This window comes from Aulonocara stuartgranti, assembly GCF_965226115.1.
Source record: "Aulonocara stuartgranti genome assembly, chromosome: 13".
Lineage (NCBI taxonomy): Eukaryota > Metazoa > Chordata > Actinopteri > Cichliformes > Cichlidae > Aulonocara > Aulonocara stuartgranti.
The window spans coordinates 22,040,805-22,057,233 of record NC_138949.1 but is presented as its reverse complement, the minus strand read 5'-3'; the positions used below and the strand labels follow the sequence as shown (position 1 = coordinate 22,057,233).

General features: G+C 48.1%; 1 protein-coding gene across 4 annotated transcripts in view; it reads right to left on the bottom strand.

Moving 5' to 3' along the window:
* The window catches only part of ctbp2a (C-terminal binding protein 2a), an 86,981-nt gene that overhangs the window by 41,444 nt on the left and 29,108 nt on the right, over nt 1–16,429 (bottom strand). Inside the window, exons 1-2 of one of the 4 annotated variants that reach the window (XM_082557346.1) lie at nt 3,258–3,761; nt 246–2,555 (exon numbers count right to left, since the gene is read on the bottom strand). The exons of 1 other annotated variant lie outside the window; for it this stretch is intronic. In XM_082557346.1, coding sequence (XP_082413472.1) covers nt 246–2,529 — 2,284 coding nt within the window. In that variant the 5' untranslated portion in view covers nt 2,530–2,555; nt 3,258–3,761. Of the gene's footprint in view, nt 1–245; nt 3,227–3,257; nt 3,762–16,429 lie in introns of those variants that run through there. 2 more of the 4 variants (XM_082557348.1, XM_082557347.1) reach the window with 2 other exon arrangements.

Below are 16,429 nucleotides of genomic sequence, written 5' to 3'. Positions count from 1 at the left end.
TGTCAAAGTAATATTTAAAAGTTGATATGATTTCTAACAAAGCAGCAGCACTGCTTTGTGCTGCTCCTGAAAGCAATGAGAGGAATGGGAACTGGTATCTTACATAAATCACACACAAAATGAAGAGCTCTGTCACAAGTAAACAGCCATATCTATTGAAAACATGTGAAACAGCCAAGAGCACATCTATCATGAAAACAGACAAATACCAGATAAATCTAAAAGGAGAAAAAAATAGGATTTACTTGTATCTGGAGATGCCATAGTCGACACGATGACTGGTGGACCCGTGCGTCGACTTAGCTTCTGGTTAGCAGCCAGGGCACCTTGGCCTTGAACGGGTGCTCCCACGGGAACGAGAGCATTGTCTGATCCTGGTCCCCCACCCTTTCGGATCAGCTGAGGACTAGGGTGAGGGCTGTGCATGGGTGACAATGGCACTAAGTTCCTGTCCCTCTTCATCAGCTCTATGGGCACTGTGTAGTTGGTAGAGTATGCTTTTGGTACCTGTTGCGGTGGCTGTGGTAAAGCAGGCATGGATATAGGCATCTGCTGTGGCATACCTGGCATCGAGTGAATGGACCCCGCAATGGCAGGCATTGACCCAGTCATCTGGTGAGGCATTATCTGCATACCTGGCATAGGCACCCCTGGCATCCCAGAAGAGTAGGCTGACATGGGTCTTGACTGGACAGGCATGAGGGCTCCAGCGTATGGCCCTGGTGAACGAGGGGGTTGGCCTGGGTATCCTCCAGAGGCCTCCAGTAACTGCTGCGAGGGAGCACTGCTGGGCCTTCTACCGATTACTTCTCCCATCCGCGGAGAGATAGTTTGCATGGCCCCAGGTGTTGGTGGGGGCATTAGTTGGGGATCTACTGCTAAAGGTTGTGGGGTATGTGGTGGATGATGATGGTGGTGGTGTGGTTGATAGATGTCTGCGCGATGGCTAAAGCTATTAGAGCGACCTCGCATGGGCGTTTGAGGTTGGGAGGGGGCTGGTGTAGCTTCTATTGGGCGCTTGTAATGGTGGACCAGGCGAGACAGCACACGAGCCTGACCGAGGTTTGGGGCAACTGTGCGGACATCATTCTCCTCCATGACAGCCAGCATGCTAGTGGAGTCAAACCCCTGCTGGATAAGTGAGGAGATGGTGCTCTCTGAGAGGCCCTCGTTTCGCAACAGAGAAAGAAACTCTGGATCGACCGACTTCTTGGGATCCACCGGCAAAGGAGTCTGTGGGGCGGTTGGTGGAGGAGCGGGAAGAGGGGCAGGGAGTGGAGTAGCTGGGGGAGGAGGGGCTGGAGTTGGAACCACTTGCAGAGGTGGAGGTGCAGCAGGGGCAATTGCTGCAGTATGGACTGGAGTAGGTGGAGCAGGAAGTGGTGCAGCCATAGAAAGGTTAGGGTCAGTGACCGGCATGGTAGGCGGAGGTGGCAGAGGTTGAGGTTGTTGCTGTTGCAGATGGTGTTGCTGCAACTGTTCTTGCTGAAGATGCTGTTGCTGAATTTGCTGTTGTTGTATTTGTTGCTGTTGTAGTTGTTGCTGCTGTAACTGCTGCTGCTGAAGTTGTTGCTGTTGGAACTGCTGCTGTTGTATTTGTTGATGCTGTTGTAACTGTTGCTGTTGTATTTGTTGCTGCTGTTGTAACTGTTGCTGCTGTATTTGTTGCTGATGCTGTAATTGATGCTGTTGCTGGATGGTTAACGGTGAGGCTGTCTCTTGCCTCATAATCATGCTTTGACTGGCTGGATCTACCACTAGACAGGTGGCAGCCTGCTGCTGCGGATCCAGAGGGCGGCCATTAGCATCAGTATAAACGGACTGACTTGTCAGAGGCGGAGGCTCACTGGCATACCGAGGAGACGGCTGCTCCATTCCATAGTGAGCAGGAGGGGGGTCTCGAGGGGATATCTTAGCAGAAGTTATAGCACCAGGTTCCCTATATGCCCTATTCAATTCATGAGTGCTTGGAGGAGGGGGAGGAGGTAAAGGTGATGGGGGCCCTTGAGATCCAGCCCGCACTACCTGACCTTGATCCCACGCAGTACGAGCCCCAGGTGTCATTCCTAAATGTGAGCCCGACCTGCTGAGAGGATGAGGCAGCGGAGGCTGATGCTCAGATCGGTAAAAGGCCTCCGGTGGCCGAGGAGTCATGGCTGGGTCATGGGAGTAGTAGTCCTGGTGTGGAATGGATCCTCGATGAGCCATGGGCACTCGTTCGTAGTGGTTTAGATCTGGCACAGAGCCCTTCCTAAGCCCCCGTGGGTCGTGTCTCTCGGCGTAAACCTGTCCGTAAAGGGAATCTTGGTAGGAATACGGGTCGCGTTTCAAATCGAGGTCAGGAAGACGCACCCCAGGTGGTGGCTCATACCACCCTCCTCCCTCTCCGTATGACAAAGAGCTCCGCCGGCCTGTTACTCTTGCCTGCTGTTCGTACACGCTGTCAGGTCTTTCCCACTGACCCTCATTCCCCCCTAACGTGTCCCAACTGTGGGAGCGTCCGAGGCTCACTTTGTTAGGGACAAGCATTGGCGAAAAAGAAAAAAGCTGAAAATCTGTTAACAGAGGAAAGAAAAAAACACAGAAATAGAAAAAATAAAGAGCTCCCAACAGGCAGTGTGTGTGAGAGAGAGAAAGTTCTCTTTCAGGTCTTCATGTGCAGCAGCAACAAAAAAATTGAACGGAGTGAGAAAGGATGAAGATGAAGCAAAGTCTAGCGTTTCACCTGATATCTGTTTGTAATATTGTAAGTCCGTGCTATCAGGTGACTTCCCCCTTTGCTGGCAGCCCTTGAATAATTAATCTCTGGCCATGCTGGCTTGTTGCGCATGAGGAAAGAGGACACCACACACAAACATATCCACATCACACCAAACCACACAAACACTGCAGAGGTAGAAGACACAGAAACAGAGTGCATGCTTGAGCTAGCCAGCAAACATTCATCCAAAAAAAAAAAAAAAAAAGGGGGGGGGGGAAAGAAGTGGATAGGTTGGGTTATAGGTTGGGATGGGCAGGGGCTTGTACTAATCCAATAGGGTTTAGCTGTCCCTTCTCCGGGACATTTTACTTGCTCTGCCGATTGCTATGAGGGATTACACCTAAATAAAGCCTGTTTAATTCCACATCCAACTGTGACGTCATGTGAACCAGATACGAGCGTATCTGGTGATGGTGATGAGTATCGTGATCATGGTAATGCCAGTGATTTTGATTCCATTCCCAAATCCCTTACCCGCTCTTTCAGAGACACCTACCTGAAGCTGCTGCTGATGCGCTGCCGTCAACAGGTCTCAGAACGTAGTTTGGCCGAGTGATGGCGAGGGGAGGGGAGGCCAGGCAAGACGTACAGCTTCATTGAAAACAAATGAAATACAGGTCTCCCAGCTAAGTCCCATGTGCTGTCAGTAAACATCAAATCCACTCTGATTGGACACTAATCCTCCAGGCCCCATGCTTGCAGCAGAGCCACCACGCAACTGCTGCCCAACTCTCTGTGAAATGTCCTTGATGGCTCTGTGGTGCTTACTGACAGTGCCTCACTCTCTTTGATTTGGGATCAGTCAGACCTGCTGTCTGTACGTAAAATGCAGGACAATGAAAATTGTGATTGCAGAATGCATGATGAAATCCACACGCAACATCTGGCCTCAAAATGAATGAGTGAAATACGTCACTTTGTACAGACCCTCAGTATAATTTAATCTGGCCATTTATATTACAGTTCTATCTATATGCATCTTACTGTCAGTAAAATACAGCACCTTCCCCCTCTTTCACAAATCTCCTCTGATCTCCTTCACTTAGGGAGGCTCTGTAATCTGGATTTGCCCCTTTGCAGAGAAAACTAAAACACCGGGGAGGGGGATACGAGTGTGTGCACATATGTGTGTGAAGGGGGAGGGAGGGATCTTTTTGTAACAGCAGTTAATCCCAATGCACCTACAACCTTCGCTGAGCAAGAGCACCAAAACACAATCTCATTTCAATTTGTTCAAACAAGGAGGCGTATGAAAAGAAAACAAACTGTGCTATGTATCATCCAAGAGACATTCATTAAGTTGTAATTAACTGGATACATTTATCATTTCAATTAAAAAAGGTGATTTTCATTGTGTGGCTCTAAAGGTGTACTTACCCAGCTTTCTGCAGGTCTTACTTCATGCCGTTGTGGCTGAAACCCGATCCTGATCTGGATCTTGTTTATTAATGCATGAAAACACATGTAAGATGAGGAAGTGTCCATCTGAAATTCCCTCTCAGAGACAGCGAGGGTGTGGTAATATATAAGACCAAAGCCTTGGTTAATATCGGTGTTAATGGAAAACTCCTGAATACTCATTGGCACCAATATTTTGCTTAATCGGAGTTGTGTAATTAAAAGAAGGAAGAGACCAAAGAGGGAGACTTTTTGGCTGTTTTCTGAGAGCTTTTCTGAACTGCTAGCCTGCTTCATGTGAGAAAGGAAATTAAAAGGGAAGGAGAGGAGGCACGAGTGAACCATCACAAAGATCTAAAACAGACTGTAAAGATGAATTATTAAATCAAAGCAGAGGAATGGGGGGGGGGGGGGGGGGGGGGTCACTTTTGAATCCCATTTTGAATTTATTAACCAATGGGGGGGTGGGGGGGTTACATTCATTCAATCTACGGGTGTCATTCACCACCTGAAGACACGCAGTATTTTCTGTGTTTAATGTTAAACTTGGACAACACAGAAGCAACTTTCCATGCTGTCATAATCCAAAATGATTATTCATTTCCAAAAGTCAGACTTCACACATATCATTCCTAATTGAGACGCTTGCCTACAACCATCATCGCAAGGCTGACAGTCTTTATTGAGAACTGAATAATGCTGCTTAGAGCTGGAAAAAGAAATATCGCTAGCTCTCTGTCAGTATATTCATTAATATATCCACATTTGTGTCAAGGGCAGCAGGGTAGTAAAGACCGACTTCCTTCCCTAACCTCATCCGCTCCTCTCATTACTTTTTCTGCCCTGGTTCTCGAGCGACTCAGTACAGCAGAGCAGATCACTCATGCCCATAAAGTCAACTTCAAATAGAGAGACGGGAGCAGAGGTGTGTGCTCAGGGTTTGCGGAGCTAATCCTAACAGGAAAGCAAATCACGGCGTTCTGTTTGCTTCAAACTAAACAATGTCTGACTGTCAAATTTTAATGTTCCAACATTTGCCATACTTCCCCGACTGTGCACACAACGCCAGATTTCCCGTAACAGCAGGATTAAGGAATTAAGCCGAGGATTTTTAGAACAAATATAATACCACCCCAGCAGAAGCTTATAGAGACCCTAGACTGAATAAGATTTGACTGGTTAAAAATTCAAAAGCTCTAAAACGTATAGAAGCCTCAAGTAAATGAACCTGGAGTGAAAATGCAGTTATGGCATTAATAGATTACAGAAAATACTTCTCTATGTTTTCTCTGGTTTTACTTTTTAAGAATCAGAAGAGTGCACTTTTCTCAGTATTAAAGAGAAACGCATTAAGAAGCAATTTACATGAATGGTGTGCAATTGCTAGACCTATGGCTAATCCATTGCACAATACGAACGCCATTGTTTAATAAACATGCTTCAACTCTCTGTCACTCAGCCCTCTCAAACATTGCAGCTAAGCCAGCGGGACAACCAGACGTGGGTCACTTTATGTGTCCACATGGTCTTATCATGCAAAATGTTTGCATGCTTTACCAAATGTCAAATCAGAAGGTTTACATGCAACAAGCAGATTTAGAAATCTGAGGTCTCTCCACACGCACACACAGATATTTGGCTTGAGCAATCCCATATCCCCACTCAGCTTTTTGACCCTGCTCTGCTCTTCTTCTGACATGCAGCACAGACAGCAGTGGCCACGGTGCTTCATTAATGCTCCTTTTCATTCACATGCGCAGACTGCTGCTAAAGCCTTGGCCTTGGTCTAGTGTGCATACATGAATAGGAATCACACGCTAACTCAAAGTGAATATAACAGGAATAAAAAACAACTGTCTCCTAGAGTGTGACACGCCACGTACCAAAGGCATGATTCGAATGTTAAACACACATTGACTTATGCATGAGCGCGAGGCAGGAGGCACTAACTGGAAATGGGATTACAATGCCAACACTGCTGCAAAGAATAATGCTGTCAGATGAATTGCAATGCAGCCTTAACAGACATTATGTACATGACTGGCTTATATGTGATTCCAGTGGGATTATTTGTCTCTAAAGGCAACTCCATGGGGAATGAATGGACAGTAAAATGGAGGTAGATGACAATGAAGCTGGTACTTATCTAAATGACAATCATACACAGGGCAAAATTCATAAGTGACACACAATTCTTTCCATTTTTGCTGCTACATATACACACACAGCAGCAGAAGCCCGCAAATTCTCCAGAATTTCCTCTATGTCAGCTATGTTACACTGTGATCCCTCTACACATAATCCATCTCCATTGCGTGCATCCCATCATCCCACCTCTCCAGCCCATCCTTCATCCAGTCCCTAGCCTGATCCAAGGAAGCCACAAGTCATTAAATACTCCTTGTCGTAGCTGAGGAGTGCATTTGATTTCTTCCAGGAGCCCATTTCCAACTTTTAACAAAAGTGCTGTATGCCAGCATAAACAAAGCCAAATAGAGGCACTAGACGTAAGAAAACAAACAAGCAAAGTCACATGCTAATGACAATAACAACAAAATCACACATGACAGTGTTTTTCCCTCCAAATATAACACTGTTGTATCTTTGCTTTTCTGCTCCCCTCGCTCAGTTATGCTCTCCATAAAGCCTATAAAGGGGTCGTGGATTTTGGTGAGGAGCCTGGAACAAGCCTGAAGGCAGGGTGGTGGGATGGTGGCGGGGGGAGCTCTGACCCAGACACCACTCCGATGACTTCACACAAGAGCTGGATGCCAGAGTATGGAGAGAGTAGGGTGGATAATGGGGGGCAAGGGAGGGTTAAAAGCAAAAAGGTATATGTAGCAGAGCCCCGAGTGTGCTAAAAAGCTCAGGATACAGAGGCCCCATGCACCTCACCCCCTCCCCCTCTGGGGTGTGTGTGTGTGTGTGGGGGGGGGGGGGGGGGGGGGGGGGGGGGATGACATCAGGACAACTCCACCCTTTTTTCCCCCACTACGTCCCTGCTTGTCCTCTCTGTTTAATTTGAAGCGTTTGGTTATAATGAAAAAGCGTGCAGGTCCGTTAAATGCGAGGAGATGAATAATTCACGGGCAAAATTTTACAGTGTAGCGGCTTGACTGGCCACATTATTTACTACTCTCTGTTAAAACATTTCTCCCCGTTGTACACATGACAAAACAAGATGCATTATCAGGCATTAACATATTTATTTAACTGCCAGCTAAAGCACTTGGAGTCGCCATGACAAATTCCACTACCCCACCTTGTGGTGTTTGCGTCCAAGCACAGATTCTCAACTTGTAAATCAACATTCAGGAACATGCTGTCGCTGCGACCTAGTTCACATCGCAGCGCCATTCACACCCCGTCTCTGCCTGGATCAGTCAGTTAGCTCTGGCTAAATAGCAATGGCAACAACTTGCATTGCTGCCCAAGCCAATGCATGCTGGGTACACAGATGGAGCAGACAGAAGGAGACAGAGAGAGGAGAGAGTTAGAAAAAGGAGGGGGAATGACAGAGTATGGGAACTGATGCTCACAACAGATGTTTGCCATAGTTCCCTTATTGCGGTTACACTCTTCTTGGCACTTTATCAAACCCACAAAGAGGAGGAACATTTGCACTATATAAATTTTAGAAGCTGATATCAAAACTAAACAAAAGAGAAACAAGCGGAAACATCTCTGTAATCAAATAGGACTCACTTTCATGATGGATTAATAAGTTTAATAAACTCCCTCTATGTCGACACAATTAGCTGATTAGTCAGTAGTTGGTTGGTGCAGTTTTTAAAAGTATTGTCATACATGTGCACCAAATTAATTTGATTCTGTTGTTGTTTAACTCCCAACAACTACAGATTCATTACGTAGTTCATACAAGGGGGGATACAGTACAGTACAAGCTCGGGGGCTGGAACCGGCCCTCACACTATCTCAGTCCAGTCCCCAGTGGCCTAAGTCAATGAAAGCTGTCGCTTCAGCAGGAGGCCTGTGCTACCCATGATTTGTTTTTTAATACATGCATAAATCATACTAAATGTATGTTTCTCATCACTTGAACTGACTCAAAGTGCACCTCATTAAAATGAAGTTTGTGAGGGTACTCCTTCTGCTGCTCTGCAGCATCAGTAGGATAACACTGTAGCAGCACAAGAACCAGTTCTCAACTAGCTGCACGTCCTGGTTGGAGTGACCCTCCAGTTCCCAGAAAAGAGAGCAAATCAAAGAGTACCGTCACCTGCAGTCTGAAACGGGTCGTGAAGTTTGTCGGACTGCAAGATGAGTCTCACAATAATAGCCTGAAGAGCTTCCCAGTAGAGAAATAGGATACAGAAAGTGCTGTGGTTGAACTTTCAAAACAAGAGCACAATCGACTGCAAGAGATTATTGATCACCGCTGTCACAGTTAATATATGGTGCAAAATCACAACAACTGTCACCTTAGGGCGCTTTTGATTGAAAGGCAAAGACCCTACAGTAATACAGAGAAAAGCCCAACAATCAGAAAGCCCCCTGTGAGTAAGCCCCTGGTGACAATGGGAAAGAAAAACTCCGTTTTAACAGGAAGAAACCTCCTGTGGGACCAGGCATCTGCACCAAAGAGCTGGGGTAGGGGGAAGAAGACAGGACAGAAGACACACAAAAGAAGAGAACCAATGAGACAGTCTCATAAAAAATAAAATAAAATAAATAAAGACATCGTAAAATATGCTTGACAAGACTTCCTGAGGAATTGGTGACTTATTTTAATCTGTCATGTCACTAAAAGTCATGAATTTCAGCATTGTTCAATGTGCAGTCTTTTGATTACTGCATCAACACGGGTCTTTTTCTGATTATCCAAATCAGGGTCACGGGTCTGCTGGAGCTTATCCCAGCTATAATAAGGCAACAGCCAGGGCCTATCATAGTGCTAGCACAGAGAGACAACCATTTATGCTCACATTCACACCTAGAGCCAATGCAGAATCACCAATTAACCTAACATGCATGTCGCTGCTGGGGAGAAAGCTGGAGTACCCAGAGGGAATCTAAGTAGGCACAAAAGGCCCCAGCAGACTGGTGTATACAAATCTGCTGTGAGGTGACAGTGCTAACCACCACACCACTGTGCTGCCCCAAACACCTGGTCATTTAAGCTCTAAATCTTAATAAATTGAAGCATTAGGGAAAAGGGCAGTGGTGCTGTTTCATGCATCTAATGAGTGCCTTTTGTCCACTGATACAACTGAACAAATGACAACATTGTTTCCAGTTCTGGGAAGTTTACCAACTTTCCTAAGACAACTTCTTGCGGGAAAGCCCAAACTGATTATTGATTAACCGTCAGAAGTGCTTCATCAGGCAAAAAGCCGAACAGCATCTGTTTTCAAAATCTCAAATCCGAGTATTTGTTCTATACTGCGATGCGAATATCTTTGGACGATGAATCACATCGGATATCTTCAACAGAAAAACACTCACCGTTCCAGTAAATTCTACATTCCAGCACCGTGACTACCTTTGATGGGAGTAAACAGCCACACTTGATCAGCCGTTTCGAATTCGATTTAGGCCGCAGGCGCAGCTCAGTTAGCCACTCATCACAATGAGTAAAGATGTAATCAATGCGCTCTGCTGTGAAACAAGTATTGGATTGACACAGTTATCCTCAGAAGATAAATGGAGATTACAGAAGCTCCTCTTGCCGTCTCGCCAAGTGCAGCCCACGACAACAACACAATCACAATCACTCCATAACGTTCTTATTTTTGTCAATACACATGATATGAACTTTGATTTCTATTTCACGCCTCAGTCCCACCACTCTGTTTATAGATAATAGTGGGTGGCTTTGACATTATGGTGTAGAACACCCCATGCCTCTGGTTTTAAAATACTCTTTTTATATGGTTCAGTAGATTTAATGCTACCGTGAAAGCAGCGTGATTCACCACCCTCTGATCTTTTAACTTCCCTGATGTGAATCACCCTCTTCTACAGATTTTTTTAAGAGCAGCTGTGATGACTAACTGCAGTAGAAAAAAAAAAGTCCCCCTTCATCTTTGGCAGTGACTTCATTGTTGATAAGTAGTGCAGATATGGACACTGCTGACACTGTGGAACAAACAAGGCAGCTCACACAACACTGTTATATATTGAACAAAGATGGTGCCGGTGTGTGCGGCTCACCGTCTGTCTCTGTCAATTTTGTGTTTGTTTGTTTTGTTTTTTACAATTTGTGCCACCCAAATCAACTCGCGACTGGTATATGAACGCCAAAAACTTTTGGATCTTCAATAGTTTCTGACAAATCAGCAAGGACAAACAACAGGGTATCCCCCATCTCTGGCTGATGTTCCTGCTTACCTGCTATGCGGAGCGCTTCCTGCTTCAACGCATCGTCGCAGATGCCGCAGTAAACGAGCCGATCAGCTAGTGAAGCTTAAAGCTTGCCTTACTTTTTCTCTAGCGGCTGCTCCAGTGGATTATAGTCTGTTCCATCGCATCCCAAGGCGTCTCCTGAATCATGTTGCTCCTTGTCTGGTTCCTGTCGTAGGCTTGAGTGGACGTGTGCCTGCTCGCTGGTGTTTTTCACGTCTTGGGCGCCGTGGAATAAACTTTGTGAATTTGTGCCCATTAACTTGAGTGATCAAGATGGCGCCGAGTATGGCAGCCTCGTCGCGAGCTCCCCCAAGCAACGGCTTTCTTCTGTGTTTAATTTTACTTTTCCTTTATTTTTTCACGAGCAGCACTTGTCTCCTTGTGTACGACCGACAAACCTTACTGGACATAAAAGACGGTCTTTCTTATAACTTTCCGGAGTTCAAGTTTTGCAACACGGACGCTCCGTTTGCAGACCCCCCATTCATCTCACCTGAGACGCCTTTGTTCTCTGGCCCTGGAGGCCGCAAACGCCGACGCAGAGGGAGAAGATCTGGCGTTCTGGTTCGACTGAGACGGCGCACTTACAGACCACCGTTACCCAGTTTATTACTGGCTAATATGCAGTCTCTGGAGAACAAGCTGTGCGAGCTTCGGGCACGGATCTCATTCCAGCGAGAGATGCGGGACTGCTGCGTGATCTGCCTCACAGAAACCTGGCTATCGGACAAAGTACCGGACTCCGCAATACAACTGCCGGGGTTCTCTGTGCACCGCGCGGACAGGTCACAGGATCTTACTGGGAAAAGCAGAGGCGGTGGTGTGTGTTTCATGATCAACAACAGCTGGTGTGATTATGCGAACGTGCACCCGGTCAAATCCTTCTGCTCACCGGACCTGGAGTACCTGATGATTAAGTGCCGGCCATTCTGGCTACCGAGGGAATTTACAGCAGTGATTATTACGGCTGTTTACATTCCCCCACAAGCCGACACTGACCGTGCACTCAGGGAACTGTACAGCGCGATCAGCAGCGAGGAAACCGCACACCCAGAGGCGGCGTTTATCACAGCCGGAGACTTTAATAAGGGAAACCTGAAGAAAGTCTCACCAAAACTCCATCAACACATCCTTTTCAACACACGTGGAAACCGGCAACTCGACCACTGTTACACCTCTTTCCGGGATGCGTACAAAGCCCTCCCCTGCGCCCCATTCGGCCAATCAGATCACTGCTCCATCCTGCTCCTGCCCGCCTACAGGCAGAAGCTGAAACAGGAAGCTCCAACCCGGAGGGCGGTGCACTGTTGGACGGACCAATCGGAGTCTGCGCTGCGGGACTGTTTTGATCACGCGGACTGGGAAATGTTTCACGTGGCCGCCAGAGACATTGATGAATACACAGACTCAGTCTGTGGATTTATCAGGAAATGCGTGGAAGATGTCGTCCCATCCAGAACAGTCAAATCCTTCCCAAATCAAAAACCCTGGATTAACGGAGATGTTCGCGCGGCACTGGCGGCACGGAACACCGCCTTTGCCTCCGCGAACACATCGGACTACAAACACGCACATTACCAACTCCGGAAGACGATCAAAGCAGCCAAACGTGAGTACAGGGACAGGGTGGAACAACAGTTTGACAACCCTCGGAGTATGTGGCAGGGACTAAACACGATCACAGACTTTAGAGGGAAAACCAGCACACCGCAGACCACGGCCTCTCTGTGTGAGGATCTAAACGTATTCTACGCTAGATTCGACACAGCGAACACCATGAGACCGGACAGTGTGCGCACCGCGGATGACGTCAGTGCGCACACTGTGTCTGAGGAGGATGTGCGGAAGTGCTTCAGGAAGGTGAACGCACGCAAAGCTACTGGTCCGGACGGGATTCCCGGCCGCGTCCTCAGGTCATGCGCGGCTCAGCTGGCTGGAGTGTTCCCTCTCTCTGTCTGTAGTCCCAGCCTGCTTCAAAATGGCCACCATCGTCCCTGTACCCAAATCCTCCACCATCTCCTCATTGAACGATTGGCGACCTGTAGCCCTGACCCCCATCGTAAGCAAATGCTTCGAGAAGCTGGTCAGGGACTTCATCTGCTCTGCACTACCCGACTCACTGGACCCTCTACAGTTTGCATACCGCCACAACAGGTCCACTGATGATGCCATAGCCCTGACACTACACACTGCCCTGTCACACCTGGAGAAGAGAGACACATATGTGAGGATGCTGTTTGTAGATTACAGCTCAGCATTCAATACCATCGTTCCCTCGAAGCTGGACAGGAAACTGCAGGATCTAGGACTGAGCAGCTCCCTCTGCAGCTGGATCCTTAGCTTCCTGTCTGACAGACGCCAGGTGGTCAGACTGGGCAGCATCACCTCATCCCCCATCACACTGAACACTGGTGCTCCACAGGGGTGTGTACTGAGCCCTCTCCTGTACTCACTCTACACCTACGACTGCACAGCCACTAACAGCTCCAACATCATTGTGAAGTTTGCGGACGACACTACAGTGGTGGGTCTTATCACCAACGGTGATGAGACGGCTTACAGGGAGGAGGTCAGCGCCCTGACCCACTGGTGTCAAGACAACCATCTCACCCTCAACGTCGCAAAGACAAAGGAGTTGATAGTGGACTTCCGGAGGTGCAGAGAAGTACACACCCCCATCACCATCAACGGCGCTGCTGTGGAGAGAGTGAGCAGCTTCCGGTTCCTTGGCGTACACCTGGCTGAGGATCTTACGTGGTCAGTACACACAAACAAAACAGTGAAGAAGGCCCAGCAGCGCCTCTTCTTTCTCAGGAGACTGAAAAGATTCGGCATGAGCCCCCACATCCTCAGGACCTTCTATCACTGTGCCATTGAGAGCATCCTCACTGGATGCATCACCACCTGGTATGGCAACAGCACCGCCTACAACTGCAAAGCTCTCCAGCGAGTAGTTCGGTGCTCTGAACGGATAATTGGAGGTGAGCTTCCCTCCCTCCAAGACATCTACAGGAAGCGGTGCCTGAGGAAAGCGGGGAGGATCATCAAGGACTCCAGTCACCCCAGCCATAAACTGTTCAGACTGCTTCCATCAGGAAGGAGGTTCTGCAGCATCCGGTCCCGTACCAGCAGACTGAGAGACAGCTTTTTCCATCAGGCCATCAGACTGCTGAACACGTCATAGACACCTCAGCTTCACTACTGGAACTTCAACATTATGCACTCCACACTGTATATAAATGCCACTTGTTTTGCACATATTCAACTCTGTATATTTTATATATTTTATTATTATTATTATTATTATTATTTTATTTTATTTTTTTACTATTTAATTTGTAAAAATGTGTATACACACACACACACACACACACACACACACACACACACACACACACACACACGTAGGAAAATATTTAGTATACACATCCAGAAATGCATACACTATTATATATTGTACATATATTTATTAGTTTCAGGTTGGCCATTCTTGTATTTTGCTCGTTTGTGTTGTTGTGTTTGCACATCTCTGTTGCTTGTGGGGCTCGCACACAAGAATTTCACTCGCATGTGCTGTGCCAGTGTGCCTGCACATGTGATGTGACAATAAAAAGTGATTTGATTTGATTTGATTTGATTTGGGCTTCACAGACAACTTCTGCCCAGACTCCAGCTCCAATGAGGATGGCTTTAATAAATGCCCGGTCCATAGCAAGTAAAACGTTTGTCATAAACGATTTCTTTTCTTCAAATGGATTGGATCTCCTTTTTGTGACTGAGACATGGATGAAAATTGGTGAGTCTAGCTTCATTTCTGAAATATTGCCCTCCGACTGCTCATTTTTAAATGCTCCAAGGATATCAGGTAGAGGAGGAGGAATATTGACAGTTTTTAAAAGTAACTTTAATTGCAAGCAACTCCATGTACCGGTTCCCCCCTCCAGTTTTTAACTTTTGATGTTTGAACTGGGATGTTTTCAACCGATTGTGTGTGCAGTAATCTACCGACCACCAAAGTTTAACAAAGACTTTTTAAATGACTGTGGTGGGGCGTGGTCTGCGGTGCCGTGCGGACGCACCTGCACGGCATCCACAATCACGCCCGCCATGTTAAAACACGGGGACTCAGGGGTTGGGGTTGTGTTGTGGTGAGATGTGAATAAAAATGGCTCTAAATGATACTCCATGGTCCCATCCATCCATCCATCCATCCATTCGCTTCCGCTTATCCTTTTCAGGGTCGCGGGGGGCGCTGGAGCCTATCCCAGCTGTCATAGGGCGAAAGGCGGGGTACACCCTGGACAGGTCGCCAGTCTGTCGCAGGGCTAACACATAGGGACAGACAACCATTCACACTCACATTCACTCGCACATTCACACCTAGTGGCAATTTGGATTAATCAATTAACCTATCCCCACAAGCTGCATGTCTTTGGACGGTGGGAGGAAGCCGGAGTACCCGGAGAGAACCCACGCAAACACGGGGAGAACATGCAAACTCCACACAGAAAGACCCCGGCCTGATGGTGGAATTGAACTCAGGACCTTCTTGCTGTGCGGCAACAGTGCTAACCACCGTGCCACCGTGCTGCCTACTCCGTGGTCCCGCCGTGCCTTATTCTCGCCACATTGGTGCCGAAACCCAGGAGGCGGCACGACGGGCCCACAACAGAGCCAGGGAAGGGAAGAGCTGTCCCAGATGATGGCTGAGACAGCGGCTATCCAGCGGGAGCAGGCGGCGGAGGTGCGTCGCCAGCAGGAAGAGCTGCGGGACCAGACCGAGCGCCACCTGAAAAGGATTGGGGATCTGGCGGCGCTGCTCTGGGCCTGGGCACCACCCCCCACAGGGGTGTTCCGACGGTGGTGAAGCAGTGGAGGAGCCACGTAAGGCACTTCAGCAACTGGAGGTGGTAGACGAGAGGAGCAGCGGTCCGCTCCGGCCGGAGGAGGAAGAGCAGCCGGGTGAAGGGCTGTTCCTGCCGGAATTGGTGGAGGAGCCGCTCCAGTCGGAGGCGGCGGACGAGGCACGCGAGGGTCTACACCTGCCGGAGGTAGAGGAGCTGCTGCGAGAAGTGCTGCTTCAGCCGGGAGCGGCACTCCAACTGGAGGCAGTGGACGAGGCGCGCGATGGTCTGCACCGGCCGGAGGAAGAGGAGCTGCTCCACCCAGAGGTGGACGAGGACCAAAAGGGGCTGTGCCTACTGGAGGCAGAGGCGCAGCACCTGACGTCTGCCCAGCCGCCTGTGAGCAGGAGCTCACGGCCATGCCTGTGGGGCCGTGTCCGCTTGCTACGCGGGCGACCTCCGGACCAGCTTCGCCGTCGCCTGGCCAGGGGCTGGGGGCGCCGATGTTTTGGGCCGAGTCTCGCCCCAGTTCGCAGGGGGGAGTAGGTTCGGTCAAATTGCTCCCCGGCCTCAATCGGGCGATGGGGGTGTGTGGTGGGGCCCCACACACCAGCAGGGGCACACTCTTGACCTGGTGTTATCATGCGGTTTATCTGTTTTTAATTTGGAAATTGGAGATTCCATGTTTTCTGATCACAAACCTGTTTTATTTGACATTTCTCTTGTGCATGAGTTTAAAGCTCGTGCTCCACCCAGGTGCTGTCGAATATTTAATTCTTCCACTGCTGCTCTCTTCTCCTCAACTTTTATAGAAAAAAATGCTTTTATTGACCCTGAAATTAGTTTAGGACTTAGTCTGGAACCTGTATTGAGACCCTAAACATTATGGCCCCATTAAAAACCAGGCGCCCTGAATGTATTCCCCAGCCCTGGTTAAATGAAGCCACCTGAGCGGTCAGACGTCAATGCAGGAGAGCAGAGCGAAAGTGGAAGGAGGACAAATTGCAGGTTTCTTTTGAAACGTTAAAGGACTGTTGGAAATGCTATCAAAATACAGTGA